The sequence below is a fragment of the Embiotoca jacksoni genome, unplaced genomic scaffold, assembly GCF_022577435.1.
Source record: "Embiotoca jacksoni isolate LCO1_2020_lvr unplaced genomic scaffold, fEmbJac1.0.p SCAF_35, whole genome shotgun sequence".
Classification (NCBI taxonomy): Eukaryota; Metazoa; Chordata; class Actinopteri; family Embiotocidae; genus Embiotoca; species Embiotoca jacksoni.
In genome coordinates this window covers 597501-617764 of record NW_027185387.1, presented here as the reverse complement: position 1 = coordinate 617764, position 20264 = coordinate 597501, and the positions used below count along the sequence as shown (strand labels likewise).

The 20264-nt window shown below is 43.5% G+C and overlaps 1 protein-coding gene across 3 annotated transcripts in view; it reads right to left on the bottom strand.

The window, feature by feature from the left end:
• Positions 1 to 20264, bottom strand: part of mpped2a (metallophosphoesterase domain containing 2a) — a 65465-nt gene that overhangs the window by 40508 nt on the left and 4693 nt on the right. For all 3 annotated transcript variants that reach the window (XM_069165624.1, XM_069165626.1, XM_069165625.1), the window contains exon 3: positions 3895 to 4076. In XM_069165624.1, the coding sequence (XP_069021725.1) occupies positions 3895 to 4076 (182 nt within the window). The remainder of the gene's footprint in view (positions 1 to 3894; positions 4077 to 20264) is intronic.

Sequence of the window (20264 nt, the reverse complement as noted above, 5' to 3'; positions counted from 1 at the left end):
CTCCAGAATCTGGGGTCTCCCTCAGTCCCCAAACGTTTACAGAGTGCTGCAAAAACAAAAAATGTGGTGCCGCCAAAGAAAAAAAAAAGAAGATATTTTTCATAAATCGATAACATTTCTCCGTTTCAACATTTGATATGTTGTCTTTGTAATTAAATATGAGTTTACAGGATTTGTAAATGCATTCTGTTTTTATGTATATTTTACACAGCGTCTTCTGCACAGTGATAGTGTGAACGTTTTTGTTTTTGTTTTTAAGCCGTCACTCTGATGCATCCGTACATAACGGACGATGCAAAGCAGGAGCTTGTGTTTCAAAAAAACAAAACAAAACAAAAAAATCCTTCATTCTTCAAATTCATTAGTGGTTCTCGTTACCCGACTCGACCCTACGAGTCTCAGCGGGATTATTAGTGGAACAGCCAGTTCTCTGTATCCTCGTGTACCAACATTTAATTCCCAACAAACTGAAAAATGCATCGTTTTCCCATCGGCAGTCTGGATTTTTCATGTGAAAGTTCAGCCTCGTACAAAGCAAACTTCAAGTCAGACCAGACGGTGACTATTTAAGAAAAAAAAAAAAGGGAAATACGGATAATAAGCGGTTTTACAATGTTCAAAGGCTGCCGCCGCCATTTTCCCTCATTAAAAAATAATAATAATAATAAATAATGAAAAGGACTAAATGCGGCCTTGGAAGGAATATCAAACCTTTCACGTGCGCTTTGCATCTTCTTTTATCAGAACGCTTTCTGTTCGCGAAGCTCAAAGCGGGCAAAATGTAAAAAATAAATAAATAAATAAATAAAAAAGCCGCGATGTAAATAAGCGACACGTTCTTTGTCCGGCGGAGACGTTCGTCCTCCAAAGAGCGAGAAACAAACGACGGCCGCTGAACACTTCACTCAGAACAACAACAAAAAAAAAATTATCAAAATGTTTTCATTTTGTGACTTGAAAGCCGGTGAACTTCAACCGGCTGAAATAATAACCGACTTTTACTGATAAAGAAGAAAAAAAAAGAAGACGACGGTGCTTTATGGAGAAAAATTGGTAAAAGCTGCAGAAATAATAATAATAATAAAAAAAAAACCCTCTTCAGATTTAACCAATGAGGAATATTTGAAGAGAAGAGAGACCACTTTATTTTTTGTTGTTATTAATTCTGCGTTTACTTTTCCCACCTTTTGTCCGAAGCATCTCGCGCATATTGTCCTTTTTCCCGAATCTGCTGGTATCGGAGGGCTCGACGTAGTTTTGTCCTTACTGGGTGTACGCGGGCTTTTTTTTTTTTTTTTTTTTGCAGACATCCACGTCCTGGAGCCCAAATCTTTTTTGTTACAGCCGCTGGACTGCAAAGCGTACCAATTTTGCAAGCGTCAGAAAACCCAAAATTAATTTTTGAAGAGAGGCTGCCGACGCTGCCGTTATGGAAATTATCGACGTATTTAAAAGCTGTTTGGAAACGAGCCGTTATCAACCTTTCTTCTTAAATTTATGGTTGTTCTGGCAAGCGCTTTGCCATTTTTCCTCATCTTTATGACATTTATTTTTTAAGACGAGTCGACGAATTTTTTATATAACTTTGGAGTTTGGCTCCGCCCCCTCCCCCCCGTCCCACCGTGTGTGTGTGTGTGTGTGTGTGTGTGTGTGTGTGTGTGTGTGTGTGTGTGTGTGTGTGTTTCAGGGAAATTAAAGGGCACGGCACCTGGCAGGACTTTAAAAGAGTCGACCTGGCAAAGCGGGCGCGCTGCACCGGCTGCCCGACTACAAATCACATTTACAATTCATAAAACTGGAAATTACGACTTCAGAGGTCGACAGTAATGTTTGAAAGAATGTGTTGAGTTTGTTGAGTAACAGCCTGCAGACACGTGTTCGTTTCTAGCAGCTCGAAGCTTTAATATTTTCACTTTCAGCTTTTCTGTCTGGTTTTTGGTCTTCTGTTGACATCAGGCCTGCGTACAGCAATACGGACTTATTAAAATGTAAAAACAAAGGTTGCAGGTAAAAGAAAATCAACCACATAAAGGAGGACAAAGAGATTGGGAAGACTCCAGTGCGAGTTCGACGTGGACGGAGAACGAGGAGCGAAATGGAAGCGACGATTTAAAAAAATAGATATATTTTTAGCAAAACTCTGCGGAAAAATATGAGTGTTTGAACGCACTGAGTTGGAGAAGTGGATTTATGCTGCAGGAGTGGTTGGAGAAGTTTCTATAAACTGGATTTTTTTATTTATTTTTCACTGTGAAAACTGGGTCAGAGCTGAAATCTACTGTAACTGCTGAATCCAGACCGACTCGAGGGAGGCGAGACTCCGACGGACACCTTTCAACTCTGCAGGAGGCGAGCGTTTGATACCAAAAACATACATTTGGAAAGGAGGACTACTTTACTTCTCCTTCTTTTTCTATTTTTTCTTTTTTTTTTTTAAAGCTAAAGCCTTCTCACTTTTGAATTATGAAAATAAGTCACGACAGTTACAGAAATTCACTTTTTTTTTTTCACGCGTTTGAAGTGATTGTTGAACTTTGAATTCATCGCAGTTACGCGAGGCGTATTTTCATGAGTCTTAAACGTTGAATATCACCACATAATCTCCCGCTCTCTCTGCACTCATATCTCATCGTTACATCTCATTAACTTCATGCTTTTTTTTTTTTTCTCTCCCACACTTTCTGCTGATTGTCTGTTGATGGAGCTGCTCTGTGATCGTCGGCCCCCCCACCAGCAGTTCGTGTCTTGGATCTCTATGCTGCCCTTTTTCTCTCTCTGCTCTCCCTCGGAACCCAACCGGTGGAGGCAGAGGCTCCGCCCACCTCCGTGCCATGAAATAACCCGTGTTGCGATTTGGCGCGATTATAAATAAAATTGAACTGGTCGTAGGTTCGACGACCAGCCAGTGAGAGACGTTGCGTTCAAAAAACAACGTATTTTTTACATTTTGTGTTGTGTGTGTGTGTTGTGAGGGGGGGGGGGGGTTGGTGATCCGTAAAATATATCCGGTATATATTTGGGTATTTTCTGCGATGTCGACGTGACAAAATACGGGGAAAATATTAGATGGTTAAATCTGGAAAAACATGCGATTTCAACAAAAATAAGTGTTGAACGTAACATTTATGCCTTCAAATTGGCTTATTCTGTAAAGGAGGGGAGGATCCACGACGACCAATCAGCAGCAGCCACAGCTCCGACTTCCTCGCAGATTCAACGGTGTTCAGGCCCGATTGTCGGCCCGTTATTCTTCTCAGTGGAAACACTTTGGAGTCACGCAGGCAGACTTTCGCCGACAATTTGTGGCGCCGAGGGCAAGTAGTTTTTTTTCTTTCACTTTCCCTTCATTCCTATTTATTTAAATGGGAATCGTGACGCCTGAAGAATTTGCTTCATATTCAGTCTGAAGCGATAAATTTCGACGAGGCAAATTACAAAAGGATTGAAACCAAAAAAGAATTTCAAAAAGTCTTCACGTGTCACAGGGCCAAGTGTGGTGGGTGGCACTTATCGATTTATGCTCTTGGTGAAAGTTTTTTTTTTCTTCTTCTGGTGTGTGTGAAAAAAAAAAAAAAAAAAAACGTCTTCAGAGTCACTTCAGCTCCACACACACACACACACACACACACACACACACACACACACACACAGAGAGCATGAGGCCAGAAGGGGAGGTCAAAGGTTAACTGAACCAGGTTGTTAGGTCAGAGGAGGTTAAACAGGACACTTTGGCACAGCAGTCCGGGGGGGGCGGGCGGGTTAAATTGTGTGGTCCGGTTACCAGTTAAGCACGCAACCTGTCTCGTGTCTCCGACCCAACCATTAGCACGTCAGCGGTGTGTGTGTGTGTGTGTGTGTGTGTGTGTGTGTGTGTGTGTGAAGCAGTTATAGTACCTAGCCAGTCGTTGAACTTCTTGACCTCGGAGGGAAGGCCCAGCTCGGTGAAGTCGCCCATGTGCAGCAGCACGTCGCCGTAGGGCATCTGGATGCCGTCCGTACGCGAGTGCGTGTCCGAGACGCACACGAACCTGGTGTGTCCCGCCGGCTTGGGAGTGTCGTAAGGAACGGGGTCCACCCTGGGGGGGGGGGAGGGGGGGTGGGGGAGGGGGAGGACACAAAGACGAGAGATGGGAGCGGTTGAGAGCGAGGCCCGCACGGTGCAAACGACGGACAGACCGTCTGGAGATTCAACGTCGGGTGGTTGAACTTCCGTTTGCATGTTAAAACACATTCAAAGTGCTGAGTAAGGGTTGGTTGCAAAAAAAGCCAACTTGCATACGAGAGCTTCGGGCTCAGATTCAGATTTGTAAGGCGTTCTTGCGTAAATCCTCATCTGGACAAAGATTTTCATCATTTGAACCTCAAACTGAAAAAGAGGGATCGGTCACGGAGCCACGAATGATCCGGGGGCTCCTTCTGCGGTCTCAACTTATTCTGTCTGTATTTCTTGTGCAAGTTTTGTGTTTTGAATGTACATAGCAATTTTTTTTTTTTTTTTTTTGGAGTCCATGATTTGTCTTTTTTGCGTTATGTGTCGTGAAGTTGTTTTCTGTATTTTAAAAGGCCCGTGATCGTTAACATACGAGGGAATTTTGTTTGGTGATTCGATAAATTCAAAATTGGCATTCACGGGTTTATTGTGTTCTTCTGTGAATTGCCGAGACGCACACACAAGTTGAGACTAAATTTTAGTCCTTGAGGTTTTAAACCTGCAGCAACTCAGCTGTGACTTTTTTTCCCCTTTTTTTTGTGATATTCTTAAAAAGTGTCCTCAACACAGAAGCATGTTTTTTTTTTATGGGGGGGAAAGGAGAGGAAAAGGGGTGTGAGTGTTAATTTCACACCAGACAGAAGAAGTGACAAAAGCATATAAAACCGTGTCGTAAAAAATACAAATAAAAAATAAGAAATTACACGGTCCGAAGAATAACGAATGTAGCGGAGCAGAAATGCATCTCAAAAGAAAAGAGGAGACATAAGACGAGCAGAAATGGGTAGGTTCGGGCCGAACAACCAGCAGTTAGCGGCGGTTACACACCCGAGGAGGGCAGCGGCTGCTTTAGATTGGCTAAAGAGACGGCGAATTAAGACTACGCCGAGTCCTTTCTATCCATTATCTAAAGAAAAAAATAAAAAAAATAAACAACACTTAGACCGAAGTCGAGCTGAAAAAAAAAAAAAAAAAAAAAAAAAAAAATCCTCCATTCAGCCTTTTTGTTTGTTGTAAGTGCGTCTGTTTAAAAAGGAAGATTTTTTTTTTTTTTTTTTTTTTTTAAAACCTGTAGTTTTTTTTTTTTTTCTTTTTTCCTGACTGAAAGGAGAGAGAGAGGAAAAGAAAAATCCCCGAAAATCAAATCATCTTGTCTGTAATTGAAGTCTACAACATGCAATCCTGCAGCACTCTGCCACAAGACCATTATTTCATTAGAAGGGATGTCACTCTGTCGACAACATCAGACACATAATCAACCCTGCAATCTCCAACCTGACGCACACGGCAGTTAACTGTGTGTGTGTGTGTGTGTGTGTGTGTGTGTGTGTGTGTGTGTGTGTGTGTGTGTGTGTGTGTAAACACGGCACGGAAACATATGAAATCAAAAGGTTTCAAACGGAGAAGACGTCATTAACGGAGATGGAGAAAATAGGCACTTCTGCACAAAAGAATATCTTTTATTTTGGCGGGGGAGGAGGTGAAGGTGGGATGGGGGGGGGGGGGCAGCATTTCATTTTTTTAGGCTTCTCATTTTTTTTTTCCTATTTTCGTGCAACATGTAGAGCAGAATTTGGACACCGAGAGCCTCAAAAACACAAATCTGTTGTCCTATTTTTGTTGTTGTTGTTGTTGTTGTTGTGGAGCTGGAAGTGTCATCTGAGACGCGGTGTCGCCGGAGAGATAAATGGCGGACAAGATGGTCACGTCGAGTCGCCGTCGTCGGCGAGTCCGTTTCTGACGGACGCCGCGGCGACCGCGATGTTTGTCGAGAAAACGAAAAACAAAACCCCCCCCCCAAAAAAATCTCCAGGTAAAAAAAACAATAACCGCAATAAAAACGGAGAAAAAAAGAAGAAGACAGGAACACGGGAATATCGGACGGAAACGTGCCCAAATTAGGAAGTGGAGTGAGAGCGTAGGAGGAACCGTCAGGACGCTGGACGGATGACCTCCAACCACCGCGTACAAACAAATGGCTGGAAACAACGAGAAAAAGGGGAAACCCGACGTACGGTGTTTTAACAACAAGCTCGTTCGTACGGTCGGAGCTCAGCCGGCCGACGACACTTCTTCTGAAGTCGGAGCCTCTGGTCTGAACTCCCGTCCGCTTTTTCACAAGTCTGTAACTTGAAAACTAAAACAAGAAGAATCTCGTCGGCTGGCCCGCGGCGTCCATTTTCTCCTACCCCCGTCCTCCTCCTCCTCCTCCTCCTCCTCTTCCTCCTCCTCGGCCGGGACTTCTCGGCCGTGCTCTGACGCACCGGAGCCGACCGGAGCGTCTCGGTTTACCCGAGCGGACCCGAGGCCGCGTACGAGAGCGCGCCGGTAGTGATGTTTACCGCCGACTGCGCGGTGAACGAGTTCTCCCGAGCTCCCGTAAACACACCCAACGCCCACGTTTAACCGAAGCGCAGCGGGACGGGACGCGGCGGTCGGACCTGCTGCTGATTAGATTTGGTGCTCTGTGGCGCCTCGACGTCACGCGGCTTTACAGGAATCAACAGTTCTCGTCACGCACACGCACACACATACACATACAGTGCGAGTGTGTGTATACACATATATACATATAGACACACACATATATATAGACATGTTTGAATATGCGTGTGTATATATACACATATATATGGACATGCATATATATATATATATATATATATATATATGTGTATATATATATATATGTATAATTGTATTTTCTTGATTCTTGTTGTTCTGGGTTTTGTACCCTAAATGAAATGTAATGTAATGTAACATATATATATATATATATATATATATATATATATATATATATATATATATATATAAACACTCAAGCTTGCATATTAAAACATATTAAAACAAAGCCAGGAGAAAAACAACCTCCATCTCCTCCCCTTTCCTTTGAGATTTAATCCACCCAGAGAATGTAAGTAAATACCAGCAGCCCCTATCAATTAGAGCCGGCCCAGGCCAAGAAACCTTCAATGCTGTAATGCATTGGTCTCACACACACACACACACACACACACACACACACACACACACACACCGAGAGCCCCCTGTCTTTTCCTGTTAACATGTGGCTGTATAACAATCCAGTGGTTCATTAGCGATGTATACAGGAGTTCAGGAGTTCAGCGGCGCGGCGGAGGCCTCTGATCTGTTGTAAACGGAGACGGAGAAAAATGAAAAAAAAAAAAAGAAAAAAGAAAGTCTTCCTGCAGCAGGTAAAAGAATATTCTCCAGCGACAGACCGAGCATGAAGGTTCGTGTTAACATGTCTGAGCTCCGGCGTGACATCAGAGGGAAGACGGCGGATGGGGAAACGAGTGCGTGTGTGTGTGTGTGTGTGTGTGTGTGTGTGTGTGTGGGGTGGCGAAGAAATGCTAATGCATTCAGGGAGGGAGGGCGCGCGCACACACACACACACACACACACACACACACACACACACACACACACACACACACACACACACTCTCTCTCTCTCTCTCTGAAATCCACCATGACATCGGAGCTGACACGCACAAAAAAAAAAAAAACGAGGTCTGCGGCTGCAAGAAATGTCTGCTCGATGAAGAAATGTCTGATCCTTCAGAGGGGAGAAACCTCGAGGCGTCAACTTCCTCTCTCACCTACGGCTGAGGTATCAGCTTAAGATTTTTCTGCTCAACACCCGAGATCTACAATCACGTTTATTTTATTCGTCTCCATCTTAGGAAACTGAATTTTACCACTGCACTACCCAACATTCACTTTCACATTGCTCATGAAGTGCAGGATCTCGGCCTGTTTTTTTTTTAAGTGTGACTCTCTTGTTATTGTTGTGTTCTTGATTTATAGATTTATATATATATATATATATATTTGAGATAAAAGTAGATGAAAAAAACAAAACAAAAATTATTTTTCCCTTTGCAGATTTCTATGGAGCCAGTTTTGAAAAAAGTAAGTAAGTAATTTATTTAAACTAAAAGAATTTGTGAGAAAAGTTTTCTCAATTTAAATATAATTTTGATTCAATTCTGAAATTATTTTGAATAAAATAAATGTCTGCTTATGAATTTTGAAATTGTAGCATGTATTTTTTTTCATTGTATACTTTCAGATTCAGATCTTGTTTTTGGTTTTTTTACAAAAACAGTTCAGTTTCAGACTTTTGGCCCTCACCTGTGTGGGGGGAGGGAAGGGGGCGTGGCCTGATGAGTGACATCAGCACGTTGCCTTCAGGGAACGTAGGAACTGCGAGTAGTGTGACTCAACCCCTTCTCCACGCAATATTCAGGTGATTCACGGTGAAAAGACGGTGACGAAGTCCATTGCAAATATTTCGTATTTAATTTGGCTGAGTTTATCACTTTTATACCGCACAGATTTCAGGCAAATCTTTACAATATCGTGATGTAACTTTAAAGCCTTTAGCGATATCATGAAACCGTTGAATAAATACCGCATTTATACAAATATATACTCGAATAAAAAGTTACAAGCTTGGAGCTTGCTTCGTCCTTAAAAAACAAAAAAACAAAAGAAGCTTTCAGACCAGAAAAGTAAACAAAGTAAAATGCGAGCTAAGTGGTGGAAAACTGGAGGGAACCCATACGCAGTTATTGGTTACATGTGTCACGAGGAGGAGCGGCGTGGGAGAGACAGGAGGAGGAGAAAGAGGAGGGGAGGAGGTGCTCCTCTGATGTCTGCGGGAGGATATTTCATTTGACTGAGCACACTTGGCTCCGTGGCCTTTTGCAATAACACACAAGCAAAACGGGGTCAAAGTTCAGCCCTCCGAGTTCGCTTCCTTAAAAAATAAATAAAAATTAAAAAAACGCGACACTTAAGATGAGGAGGTTAAACTGTGCGGCAGTATGAATACGTACATATAAACCCGGCTATCCATCACTGGGAGATATATATTAATGTATAGCTCTAAAAAAATGATTCGAACCATCATTTTGCTAAAGAAAGGAAGTAAAAAAAAAAAAAAAAAGACGTGACTAATGTTGGGTGATTTATACTTTTATTGTGTTGCTTTGATCATTTTTTTTAACCTGTAAAGTGTCTTTGAGTATCTTGAAAAGCGCGAAACAAATAAAATGTATTATTATTATTAGTAGTAGTACTAGAAGAGGCAGCGCAGTCACGTAAATATAACTCTACGTCAACTAACTCAGCTCTTCTTGTTAAAACTGATCTGGTTGTAAACGTGTGATCACGTCTGCTAAAACTGCATTTGTTAATATGCTTCTTTTTTTTGTGATTTTTGAGAACGACTGACGAGATTTTGCTGACGTGGCGATAAAATTAAGCCGATTTCTCACAGGCGAGAAACAAAAAACAAGAAAAGTTCTGCTGCCCTGCAAACACGCTCTTTAGATTTATTTATTTAATGACTCTATATTAATGACATTTTAATTGACAGATTTGTCTGAGGAGACGCATTTTTTATTTGACCAAAATCGTTTTGATTTGTATTATCCTGCATATGAACACCTAAAACATCCAACACCCCGAATATTTAATTACGGTGCTTTAGAAATGTGGCTTTTGGTCCGACACCGGTAAAAGCTAAATCGGGTCGACCGTGTCTGAGCTGCTCGCTCGTCTCGAGACAGACAACACCTGTCAATCACGGTCAGATCTCTGGTCCCGGCCCAATTTTATACCTGCCGCCACCTGCTGCTGGTAGGATTGGCATCAAGCCCCTCCTCCTCCTCCTCCTCCTCCTCCTCCTCCTCCCTTCCTGTCTCTCCATTGTTAATGGAGTTGTCCTGCTGATCAATGGAGGCCACACAGACACCTTAAAGCTCCAGGGGGGTCAAAGGGCAAACGCGGGGAATAGACTGCCAATCGACTAACGCCTTCCTCATTCACACATGATGAACGGGGTCACGACTGCCAGCTTATCGCTACGATTGCATTTAACGTCCGTTTAAACCGATTCTTGATATCGACTGAAGACCCGAAGGCAGACGATTGTGTTGAAAATGATTCCTTTTGTGTTACAAACAGCTGTTAACGCTTCAGTATTTGATCAGCAGCTTTCTGATCGATAGCTACCTTCTTTTTTTTTTTGTCTTTTTGCCGTCGGGTTGCCGGTCGGGTTTTTTTTTTTTTGTTGTTTTTTTGCCGATGCGGCGCTACAAAAGAAACCCGAAGGATTCGAGGCGTCGAGCGTCGGGGAACGCTGCAATGCATCCTGGGACGTGTAGGCGCTGACTCGGCGAGCAGGAAAAATGTGAAATACTCGGCTATCTCGGTCGATCTCGCACGAACTGAAGGATTAATTGCTTCAGTTGACGACGTTTACCTTCAACACCGAGTGGACATCCACCTGAAGACCATTTTTTTCCTTTGGAGTTGATTTTCATCGAGACTTTTAATCGGTTTGGTGAACAGAGTGAAACCACAACTATAAAATCCAAAAAAAAAAAAATAACAGCGGCCGCTAAAAGACTGCAAAACGTACGTCTGCACGTTCTTACATCTTTGTTGAACTTCAAAAGTCCAGATTTGTTCCGTTTGTTTGTTGTACGAATAAAAATGTAAAACGCAACGGCGGCTAAACTGCGGACGAAACCCGTCGGTGCTCTTTCACCGAGCTCGTGCCGCCTTTTATCGCTCGTTCGGGAAAAACATCAAAACACAATGCTCGCCATTTCCTCTGTCTATAACCTCTGCATCGCTTCCCTTCCCCTCACACACACACACACACACACACACACACACACACACACACACACACACACACACACACACACACACACACACACACACCGCTCACTCATCCGCGGTGCAATACCATTTCTGAGAGCAGCACGGCGAGCGCCTCTCTTATCTTCTGCGTTTCAGCTGTCTGCGCTAATTCAATAAACTTCAGAGGAACAAAATGAACACAGGAATAACGGAGAGAGAGCGAGGTGGGGTGGTGGTGGTGGTGGTGGGGGGGGGCTGCTGCTGCTGCTGCTGCTGCTGCTGCTGGGGGAGGGTGGTGGTGGTGGGGGTGGGGGTGGGGGTGAGGCAGAAGGTGGGAGACGAGAAAAAGCAAACAAGTAAACCTCGACAGGGAAGAAAGGGGGCAGGAAAAAAAAGGAAAAGTACAATGTAAAAAAAAAACAAGAAATAAAAAAATAAAAAATTCAAATTGATTTTCAAGAATAGTAAAAGATGGCCTTGCGCCTTGATGCCCTCCCCCTACGCCCTCCCCCCCTCCTTCCTCTATTTGTTCAAGCTAGTGTGTGTCCTCCTCATCCACACAAAAGGCCGCGTTGGAATATCGGCGGTGGAGAAAAACCTTCCGGCGCTGCGCTGGGAAATAAATTGCTTCTGCTAATGCCCCTTTCATTATGGCACAGCCCTTAATTGTGCTGCTGACAGTCTGCCTGGCTGCAGGGCTTGATGGGAGGAAGTTAAAAAAAAAAGTGGCTGAGGAGACGGGCGGCAACCGGCAGGCAGCAGAAAGCGAGGAGGAGGAGGAGGAGGAGGAGCTTAGAGGAGAGTTCACCTGGACAGACAACAAGTCTCCACTGCAGCCCTGCGTTAAGCAAGATCACCCCCCATGCATTCGAAGGCTTAACGTGTAACCTGGCTTGTCAATCAAAGAGACACGCCCCCTAAGAAACACGGCTTTATGAAGCTTATTTTATAATTATTTTCAGATGGACCTCCAGAAAACTAATAAGAAGGAGCGACTTTAGCTAGCAACACCAAAATAACTGGCGGAGAAATTTTTATTGAGTTCATATTTCATATGAGGAATTGAATGGGAGTCTATGGAGCCGGAAGCTTTTTGGAGCCGACCTCTGGTGGCACTCGGTGGTATTGCAGCTTAATGCACTTCCACATCGGCCTCATTTTTCACACCTGGAAGCTACGAACACTTTTATATCCAGTCTACGGGGGACGCCTGTATAGGGAACTTATCGGTCACACGTTCAGCATTGACTGATAAAGATAAAGTGTTGAAACTTTGTGATTTTACCTGATGAAACAGGAACCTGACTGCACCACAGGCCTGTCAATCAAACAGACACGCCCCCCCAAAAAACACGGCTTTATGAAGCTTATTTTATAATTATTTTCAGATGGACCTCCAGAAAACCAACAAGAAGGAGCGGCTTTAGGGAACAACACAAAAATGTATTGATTGAGACTAGTTGAATGGGAGTCTATGGAGCCGACCTCTAGTGTCACTGGGTGGTATTGCAGCTTAAGGACACTTCATCCATCGGCCTCATTTTTTCCAACCTGGAAGCTTCGTCCACTTTTATATACAGCCAATCAGGAATGTAAACACAGGAAGAAGGTTCTGTGTTCTGGACTGGCGCAGCAAACGTTTCCTATTTGATTTAACGTGGAGCAACGCCAGAGTTGCTCAAAACCGTCTGGGCAACATCCCGTCCAAACTGTACCAGCAGAAAGCACAAATGCACTTTTTTGAGGAACATAATCCACTGCTTCAGACTTTACAAAGACAAAGAGCTTCTACTGAGCATGTTCAACACCACAATAACTGTTCTGCTGCTAAGTTTGAACTGAACAGCTCCCAGAGTCCAACCTGGAAGTCGGACCTCATTCCTCCAACAAAGGAACCGAACTGAACTCTCTCGGGTCTCTGTGTGTTTTTTTTTTTTTGTCCAAGCCGAGTGTGATTAATGTGTTGACACCCGCACGAACTAATCGTACCACGGGGGGGGGGGGGGGATAATGAAACAGTCAGATTTAACTGGACTACTTTGATACCAAGCAACACTACTGAAAAAGTCAGATTCATAATGTTGTTTTTATTATTCATTATATAACCTTTTTTTTTTTTTCTCCCTGTGCTCGACTACTTTATTCAAATTCTTGTACAGCTGCTGTGTTAAGACGACATCGTGCAGCGTTTTTTTTTTTTATTAAATGAAAGAAGAGGGTTTGCACACACACACACACACAAAAAAAAGCATGCTTATATCAACATAAATTAAAATGTACACAAAGCCTTAACAGAAAATGTTCACATTTAACTCCCCCCTCCCCCACCGATGGAACTGATCCCATCTTTTGTCTCCAAGTTCATTCACAGGAGAAATTAAATGATTTATCGGTGACGGGCAGGATGAATTCGCCGAATTTATGGACACCTTACCGACGAGAAAAGAAACATGTATTGTATCTCTGAGCTTCCGATAAGCGTCGAGGAATAAAGAGTGAATAAAATGAGTCATCAGTCGAGGCAAATTAAAAACCCACTTTACACTGCATGAAAACGAGAGGACTCGACACGTTGAGCAGTCGCAGACTGCTTCACCTCCTTTTCATGTCAAAGGGTGACATCATGGTGAGGGGGGGGGGGGGGGGGGGGTCTGTGCCCCGCGATGCCAGGCAGGACCCAAAATCTCAAAGACTTCAAAAGGACTCGAATCTCGTAGTGAAAGAAAAAAAAAAAAGCAAGACCTGTCTCATGTCAACTGTCACTTAACCCCCCCCCCCCACCACCACCACTATCAGCTCCACCACCACCAGCAGCAGTGTGCTTGCTTGCCAGGCTCCAGCAGCAGGGTCAGGGGTGGGGGTGGGGTTGGAGGGTGGGGGACTTAATCAAGGGTTCTCCTCTTACAAAAAAAAAACTCCTGCAGCGGCAGGCCGGCGGTAAAAACAAAAAGAGGGCCGAGAAATGGGCCCCCGGTTCTTTTGTCCTCCGGAGAGCTGAAGAAGTGACTGCTGCTCGTCCACAAACTCGTCTGAGAGGAGAGGAAGAGCGAAGAGGAAGAGGAAGAGGAAGAGCGAGGCGAGGCGTAAACATGAGGCAGCGCCATCAAACTCCATAATTCCCACTACTGTCCACTCATAATTCCTATTGTGGGACATGAACAGCCTCATAATCAAGAGTGAATTCAGCTCATTATTCAGGGTGATCGTGAGGTCGTGTTGACGGTTACGGGAAAAGAGGAAGGGAGGTTAATTTTTCGACGAGGTTAAATTAACGTCGGCCAATTCGAGAGGCGTTATTCTTCTGTAAATTAGGCCGGCGACAAATCGAGCGCTCCCACGCTCTCCGTCGACAAACGCAGCGTCAACGCCGCGTGATGCGGAGCGCCCGAAGGAGATTCATGAAGCTCGAAATAACAGTCTTCCTGTTTCTGAGAGTATTTGTGTTAAAAAAAATAAAAAATAAAAAATAAATTTAAATTGTTGGGGAGACTCATGATCTCAATCCTACATGATTCTCATTTAATCCAGAAGCGAGCAGCACTAATGGACACCATGGTGGCTGCTAGGGTTAAAAAAAATAATGCTCATTTTATGACTTAATATTTCTATAAGTCAGACAACAACATAAGATGTATTTATTTACAACATAAATAAACGTACTTAAATTCCACCGCTGAGATATTTGAAATATAAAATCGTATATTCTCGGTTAAGTGACATTTAACTTACACCACCCGTCGCTGGGAATCATACCGCCTAACGGGCTGCGTTCAACGGCACTAGTTTATAAAATCAATGAAGCGATCGAAGATGTGGGCAGAGATTAAAAGAGCATGAAGGAGGAGGCGCAGCGGGAGAAGCCTTCTTCAACGGCGGAGGAAAAACAAAGATCGGAGAAGAGGCTGCCGTATCAAATCCCGAACATGGTTTCAGTTCCTCAAACTTTGTGTGTCGTCGGGAGACGGTTCGTTTTCTTTTTTTTAAACCAGACAAACCGCAAAGCAAGAACAGAGCAGTGGAGTTTACCTTCAGGCTTACGGCTGCACCACAAACTAATACAAATAACTGTTTTGTAACAAACAGCTTGGGAAAAAAAAACAACAAGAAGTTAAAACACATGTTTGGGCCTCGGACCTGTCAGTCGATAACTATATCTCTTAAAAACCAAGACAAACAAGTGTTATTTGTAGTTTAAAGACAAGCGGAAACGCAGCGGAGCGACTGGTTCACAACATTTTCTACGTTCACGCCCCTATGCCTCTTCTTCTTCTTCTTCCTTTTGTGGGCGGAGCTTCAGCGCCACCAACTGATGTAGTAGGTACATCCTGGTACTATCGGTTTACTACGTTTAACATATTAAGTATTGGGACGTACTAAATCTTTTTTTTTTTTTTTTTTTGTCATACTAAATAGTGTTGTAGTACGCATGTTGGACCACAGGGGGCAGTCATCCTCCCTCTCTTCGAATGCACCAACGGCATGTCAGCTCTGAATAAAAGGCGCCGAATTTTAAAGCTCTGTTCGGACGTACCAGAAAAAAAAAAAAAAAGAAGGAGAAAACAAAAATCCCTCAAAGACTTCATTAATAAAACGGAAAGAGAAAAAAAAAAAAACGAACGTGCGTGAACGCGTTCTTCTGGCGTCGCTTTTTCTCGACAGCTCGTGTCAGAACATCGGACGGCGGTGGCGGTAAATGATTCATACTGACGAGCTCCTCAATTATTCAGAGGGCGGGGAATAATTAACAAGGCATCTGGAGGAGTCGGTTAAATGTGGAATCGGTTTTGTTTTTTTTAAGGCATGTAGGGGAAGTGAGAGGAGCATTAAAAGTTAATAGAATGAGCTCAGGTGAGTCAATGATATTTCATATCGATTAATTAGTAATAATAATAGTGTGACGGCACCGAAAGGAAAACGTACACGACGCCACAAAGGTTTCCAGCATTCAGCGTTTCTTCTGTATTTAAATAAACCGCAGAGGAAGACGACCGAGCTGGATTATAGGGTGGCCTGCAGGAAATACTGATTTCTGATTGGCTGATGAGGAGCAACGGTTTTTAAACAGCTGTTATTGTAACAAACGTTACTTCTGATTTGTCCAACGTTGAGCAGTTCATGACAACCGGGGGAAAGTAAGACTATAAACAAACAAACAAACAAACAAACAAACAAAAACAAGTAATAATTCCCATATTTACTGAGAAAGATTCTGTTTTTATAACGTTCGATTCGTGTCAGAAATGTTTTGGGGTCAAATGCAGCCAATTCTATAACCTTTATTGTTCTTTAATTTCCTTTCATCTGTTCGGGTCGCTGCGGTCGAATCTTAAAATTAAAAAAAAAACCGCACATCTGCAACAAAGAGAAACGCGATCGCTGACAAGATTTGCGATCCCGTTTGAATATCAGTAAACGAAGACGACCTGCAGATCCCTCGTGAGCAGCGGAAACTCTTCCGTCTCGGTGATTGAGTTTACAGCTGGCGAAACACGGGATCGTCAGCCGTTGCGTTGTTTTTGGTGCTGTAAGCTAAAAAAAAAAAAAAAAAAAAAAGGGTAACGCTATTCCCAAAACTACTACCGGAACCACCGAACTACAAATCAAACAAGTTTCCTTTTCGACGTCTTCGTCGGCAAAACTTGAAACCGAACACGTCGATTTTAAAACTGGAAACGCACAAAAACAAAAAACTAAAAAACAAAAACTAAAAACAGAGAAACGTCCAGCGTCCGTATTCACGAACGTTTCCGAGGGGCTCTGAACTCGGCGCGACGTCTGGACAACAACTTCTGCACACGCACACACACACACACACACACACACACACACACACACACACACACTGTATTGTACTTTTAACACATATTTGAGACGTAAACACCGGCAGCCATATTTGTTATCGTTAACTAGTTGTAAATGAAATTACACGTCTAGTATCTCCCATCGCAGCAGGGAGGTATGGGGGAGGCGGGGGTGAGGAGGTGGGGTTCCTCCGCTCACACACACACACACACACACACACACACACTCCTCGTTTGGCTTTGGGCGGCGCACACACATCCGGTGGGAATGAAATGAATTAGCGCTCTGAAGAGGCGCTGATGGCGTAACGCGGTTAAGTCGTCGACGCAGCCGCCATCCGGATTCGAACGCAGAAAAAAAAAAAACCAGCATCGAATCTAATCCGGTGGATTTCATTAAGTCTGCGTGGTTTCAGGGGGGTTTCAGGAGAATGCCGTTTTATTCTACGTGCACCCAAAGACATTCTTTACTAAAAGTCGGGCTTCAACAATTAGTTGGTTTATAATAAATCTGCAGGGAATTTTGCCGACTCGTCGTTTATCGAGCCAAAACAAAAACAACAAAAAAAAGCCCCAACAGATAACGCTCCTTTCAGCTTTTAGAAACACAGCAAAACAAAAAAAAGTGAAATAATTGTTTTTTTCTGTTTTAAAACAATTAAATGTCTTTGATTTAAAGTGTTGACGAGACAAAACAGACGATTTGAAGATGTCACGTTGAGCTGAGAGAAGTTGCGATGGAGGCTTTTTCGCCAATTTGGACATTTTTAAAGGATTAATTTACAAAAAAAACAAAAAAAAAGCACTCAACAAGGTAATTGATTGTGAAAGTAAATTATTAGTTGCAGTGCTGTTTTTATTCCAGGGGCTTTGAGAACGCAGCCCCGAGGAAAGTTAAATGTGAAGAGGGATTCAAGTATTGTAGAAATAATGTGCTGCTAACTTCTTTTTTTTCTGGGGACGAGATTTTAAGACGTCTTAAATCCTGAAACTTAAGAAGTGTTTTTCATAAGTTTGAATCCTTTAAGGTTTTAAACTCTCTCGTCTGTGTGCGTCGGGGGACCGTCCCGCCGTCTCGGCCCAGGTCCGCCTCAAATTGGATTCAAAGCCATTAGCGTCCCCAACTCGAAGCATATGTTCCAAGTTGCTGAGCATTTCATTTCACGAGAAGACGACGATGACGAGGAAGAGGAGGAGGAGGAAGAGGAGGAGGAGGAGGAGGGCTGAGGGGAAGGAAGGAAAGAAAGAAAAAAAAAAAACACACACACAGACAGCACAGAAAAATAAACCAGACACAAACAGGGCCGGACTGAGTCTGTCGCTCCCTCAGGAGACGGAGACGGAGGCTCTGCTGAGGAGGAAAAGCCCACTTCGACTTCAGGGTCACATTGCAAAGCATTAGCTCGTAACTGTGTGTGTGTGTGTGTGTGTGTGTGTGTGTGTGTGTGTGTGTGTGTGTGTGTGTGTGTGTGTGTGTGTGTGTGTGTGTGTGTAACTCTGAGTTTATGCTCTACATGCATGTTTTTCATACACGATACCCTCCTCGCCACACATAAAGGCGTCGCTGTACTCCCATCTGAGAAAATCTAAATATTCTGTCTAAATGGTGGGGGGGGGCAGGGGGGGGGGGGACTTTACAGAGACGGATTATATTTCAAACGGCGGGCACACGCTGCACTTTTTTTTTTTTTTTTTTTGGAGTTGGGGGGGGGGGGGGGGGGGGGGGGGCCTTTCAGAGAAGCAACAACTTTATTTATGCCCGAACTCTGATGCGGATGTCGGATGATTATCTCTCCAAAAAAATCTAAACAAGCCTTTACTTTTCCTCGAACAGAGCTCATATTCTACGAGCACTTAAACAGGGTGGTTGTGGTGTGTGTGTGTGTGTGTGTGTGTGTGTGTGTGTGATCCCAGGGTTCCCAGTCCCTGGTTTTAAAGAATGACAGGAGTAAAACACTGCAGGCTCTGTGGAGGCCAGGAAACAGCCTAATGTATTTATCCAAACACATATCTGCTCCCCCCCCCCCGTCTCCACCCGTCTCCACCCGTCCCCCCCCCCCCCCCGTCACATCCTCGGCTCGGCAAAAGGAGGGCTTCACCTCCACACACACACACACACACAAAATACCAAAAAAAAAAACAAAGTGCAAATGGAAAAAAAAACAGCGGGGACTGCGCAACACGGGCAAAAAGTAAAATAAAAATGATTATACTGATTATATAGATAAACCGCTGCGGTTGTTTCGCTCCTGGTTTTCAGGAAATGTAAGTGTACTTGTGCACAGTCAGCACTCTGCTCATTTTTTTTTCCAGACCTGACAAACTCTTTTATTACTAAATACACGTGATAATAAACTACTTTTTTTTTTTTTTTTTTTTTTTTTTTTAACAGCGACAACTTCAAAAGGCAAACGTCGCCCACATAAAACAAAAAAAACAAAAAAAAAAACTGAAAACTAAATAGGTTTCGGAAACTCTTGAAAAGCCCTCCGGCAGATCCGTTTCTAGTCGCACTTGAAAAAAAAACAACAAACCAGCGATGACATTTCAGCGCTAAAAAGTTAACGTTTTTTTTTTTTTTTTTTTAAAGAAAAATATTGGTTTTGTATTTTCTATCATCTGCCTCCGACCACAGCGTCGGTCCGGTGGCGCGCTGACCTTGATTCACGTCGAAGCGTTTGACCCTGATTTATCGCCGTCTTTGGAAAACCCATTAAAAACGGACTGACGTAACACAAACTGATAGGTGACCCCTCACCCCCCCCCCCTCCTCCCCCTCTCTCCAAACACACACACACACATTTGAGGAATCCCAAAACAACACAGTGGCATGTTCAACTCCCCCCCTCCCCCCTCCCCCTCCCCCTCCCCCCAAATTAATAATCCTGTTTACCCGATTACCCAGACTGCACCGTTCGGAGTGTTTTCAGGTAAACGGGCCCGAACGTTTTTTTTGTTTTTTTTCCAGATGTTTTCGCTCCCCGAAGCCGAGCGCTGCAGCTGGTCGGCTGGTCTGCAGGGATCTTAAATCTTCCTCCGACCGTAATTCATCCGACGGTAAAAATGTCTCCGTAAGGACGTTTGTGTCTCTTCACATAACTCCATTTCTGACCCCACGCGACACTTTTTAACCCCCCCTCCCTCCCCCCCCTTCACCCCCACCAAAAAGGAAAAAACAAAACGAGCCGAGAACGTCACGTGATGTTTACGACGTCAACGAGATAAATCCGGGTGACGAGTCGGCGATTTCAGTTTTATCTTTAATTTCAGTCTGATCAGAGAACGCTGCAATTATTCCACCAAATACTGCATCAATCAGCAAAAATATATTGTTACGAGGCGCTCTGCCGTTTCAGGGTCTCAGAAACGAAGATTTAAACTTAAGAGTGAAGAAATGTTTGTTCAAAAGTCAATCCAGAGTCTGTTTTGTGTCTTTTTGAATCTGTTTGGCCAAAAATTTAAATGAGTTTTTACAATTTTCTCTTTCTAAGAAGGAAAACAGTCAAAGTAAGCTTTGAACTTGTCCCGTTTACTTTTTAACCCTCAAAAATATTCAATTATAGCTCGAG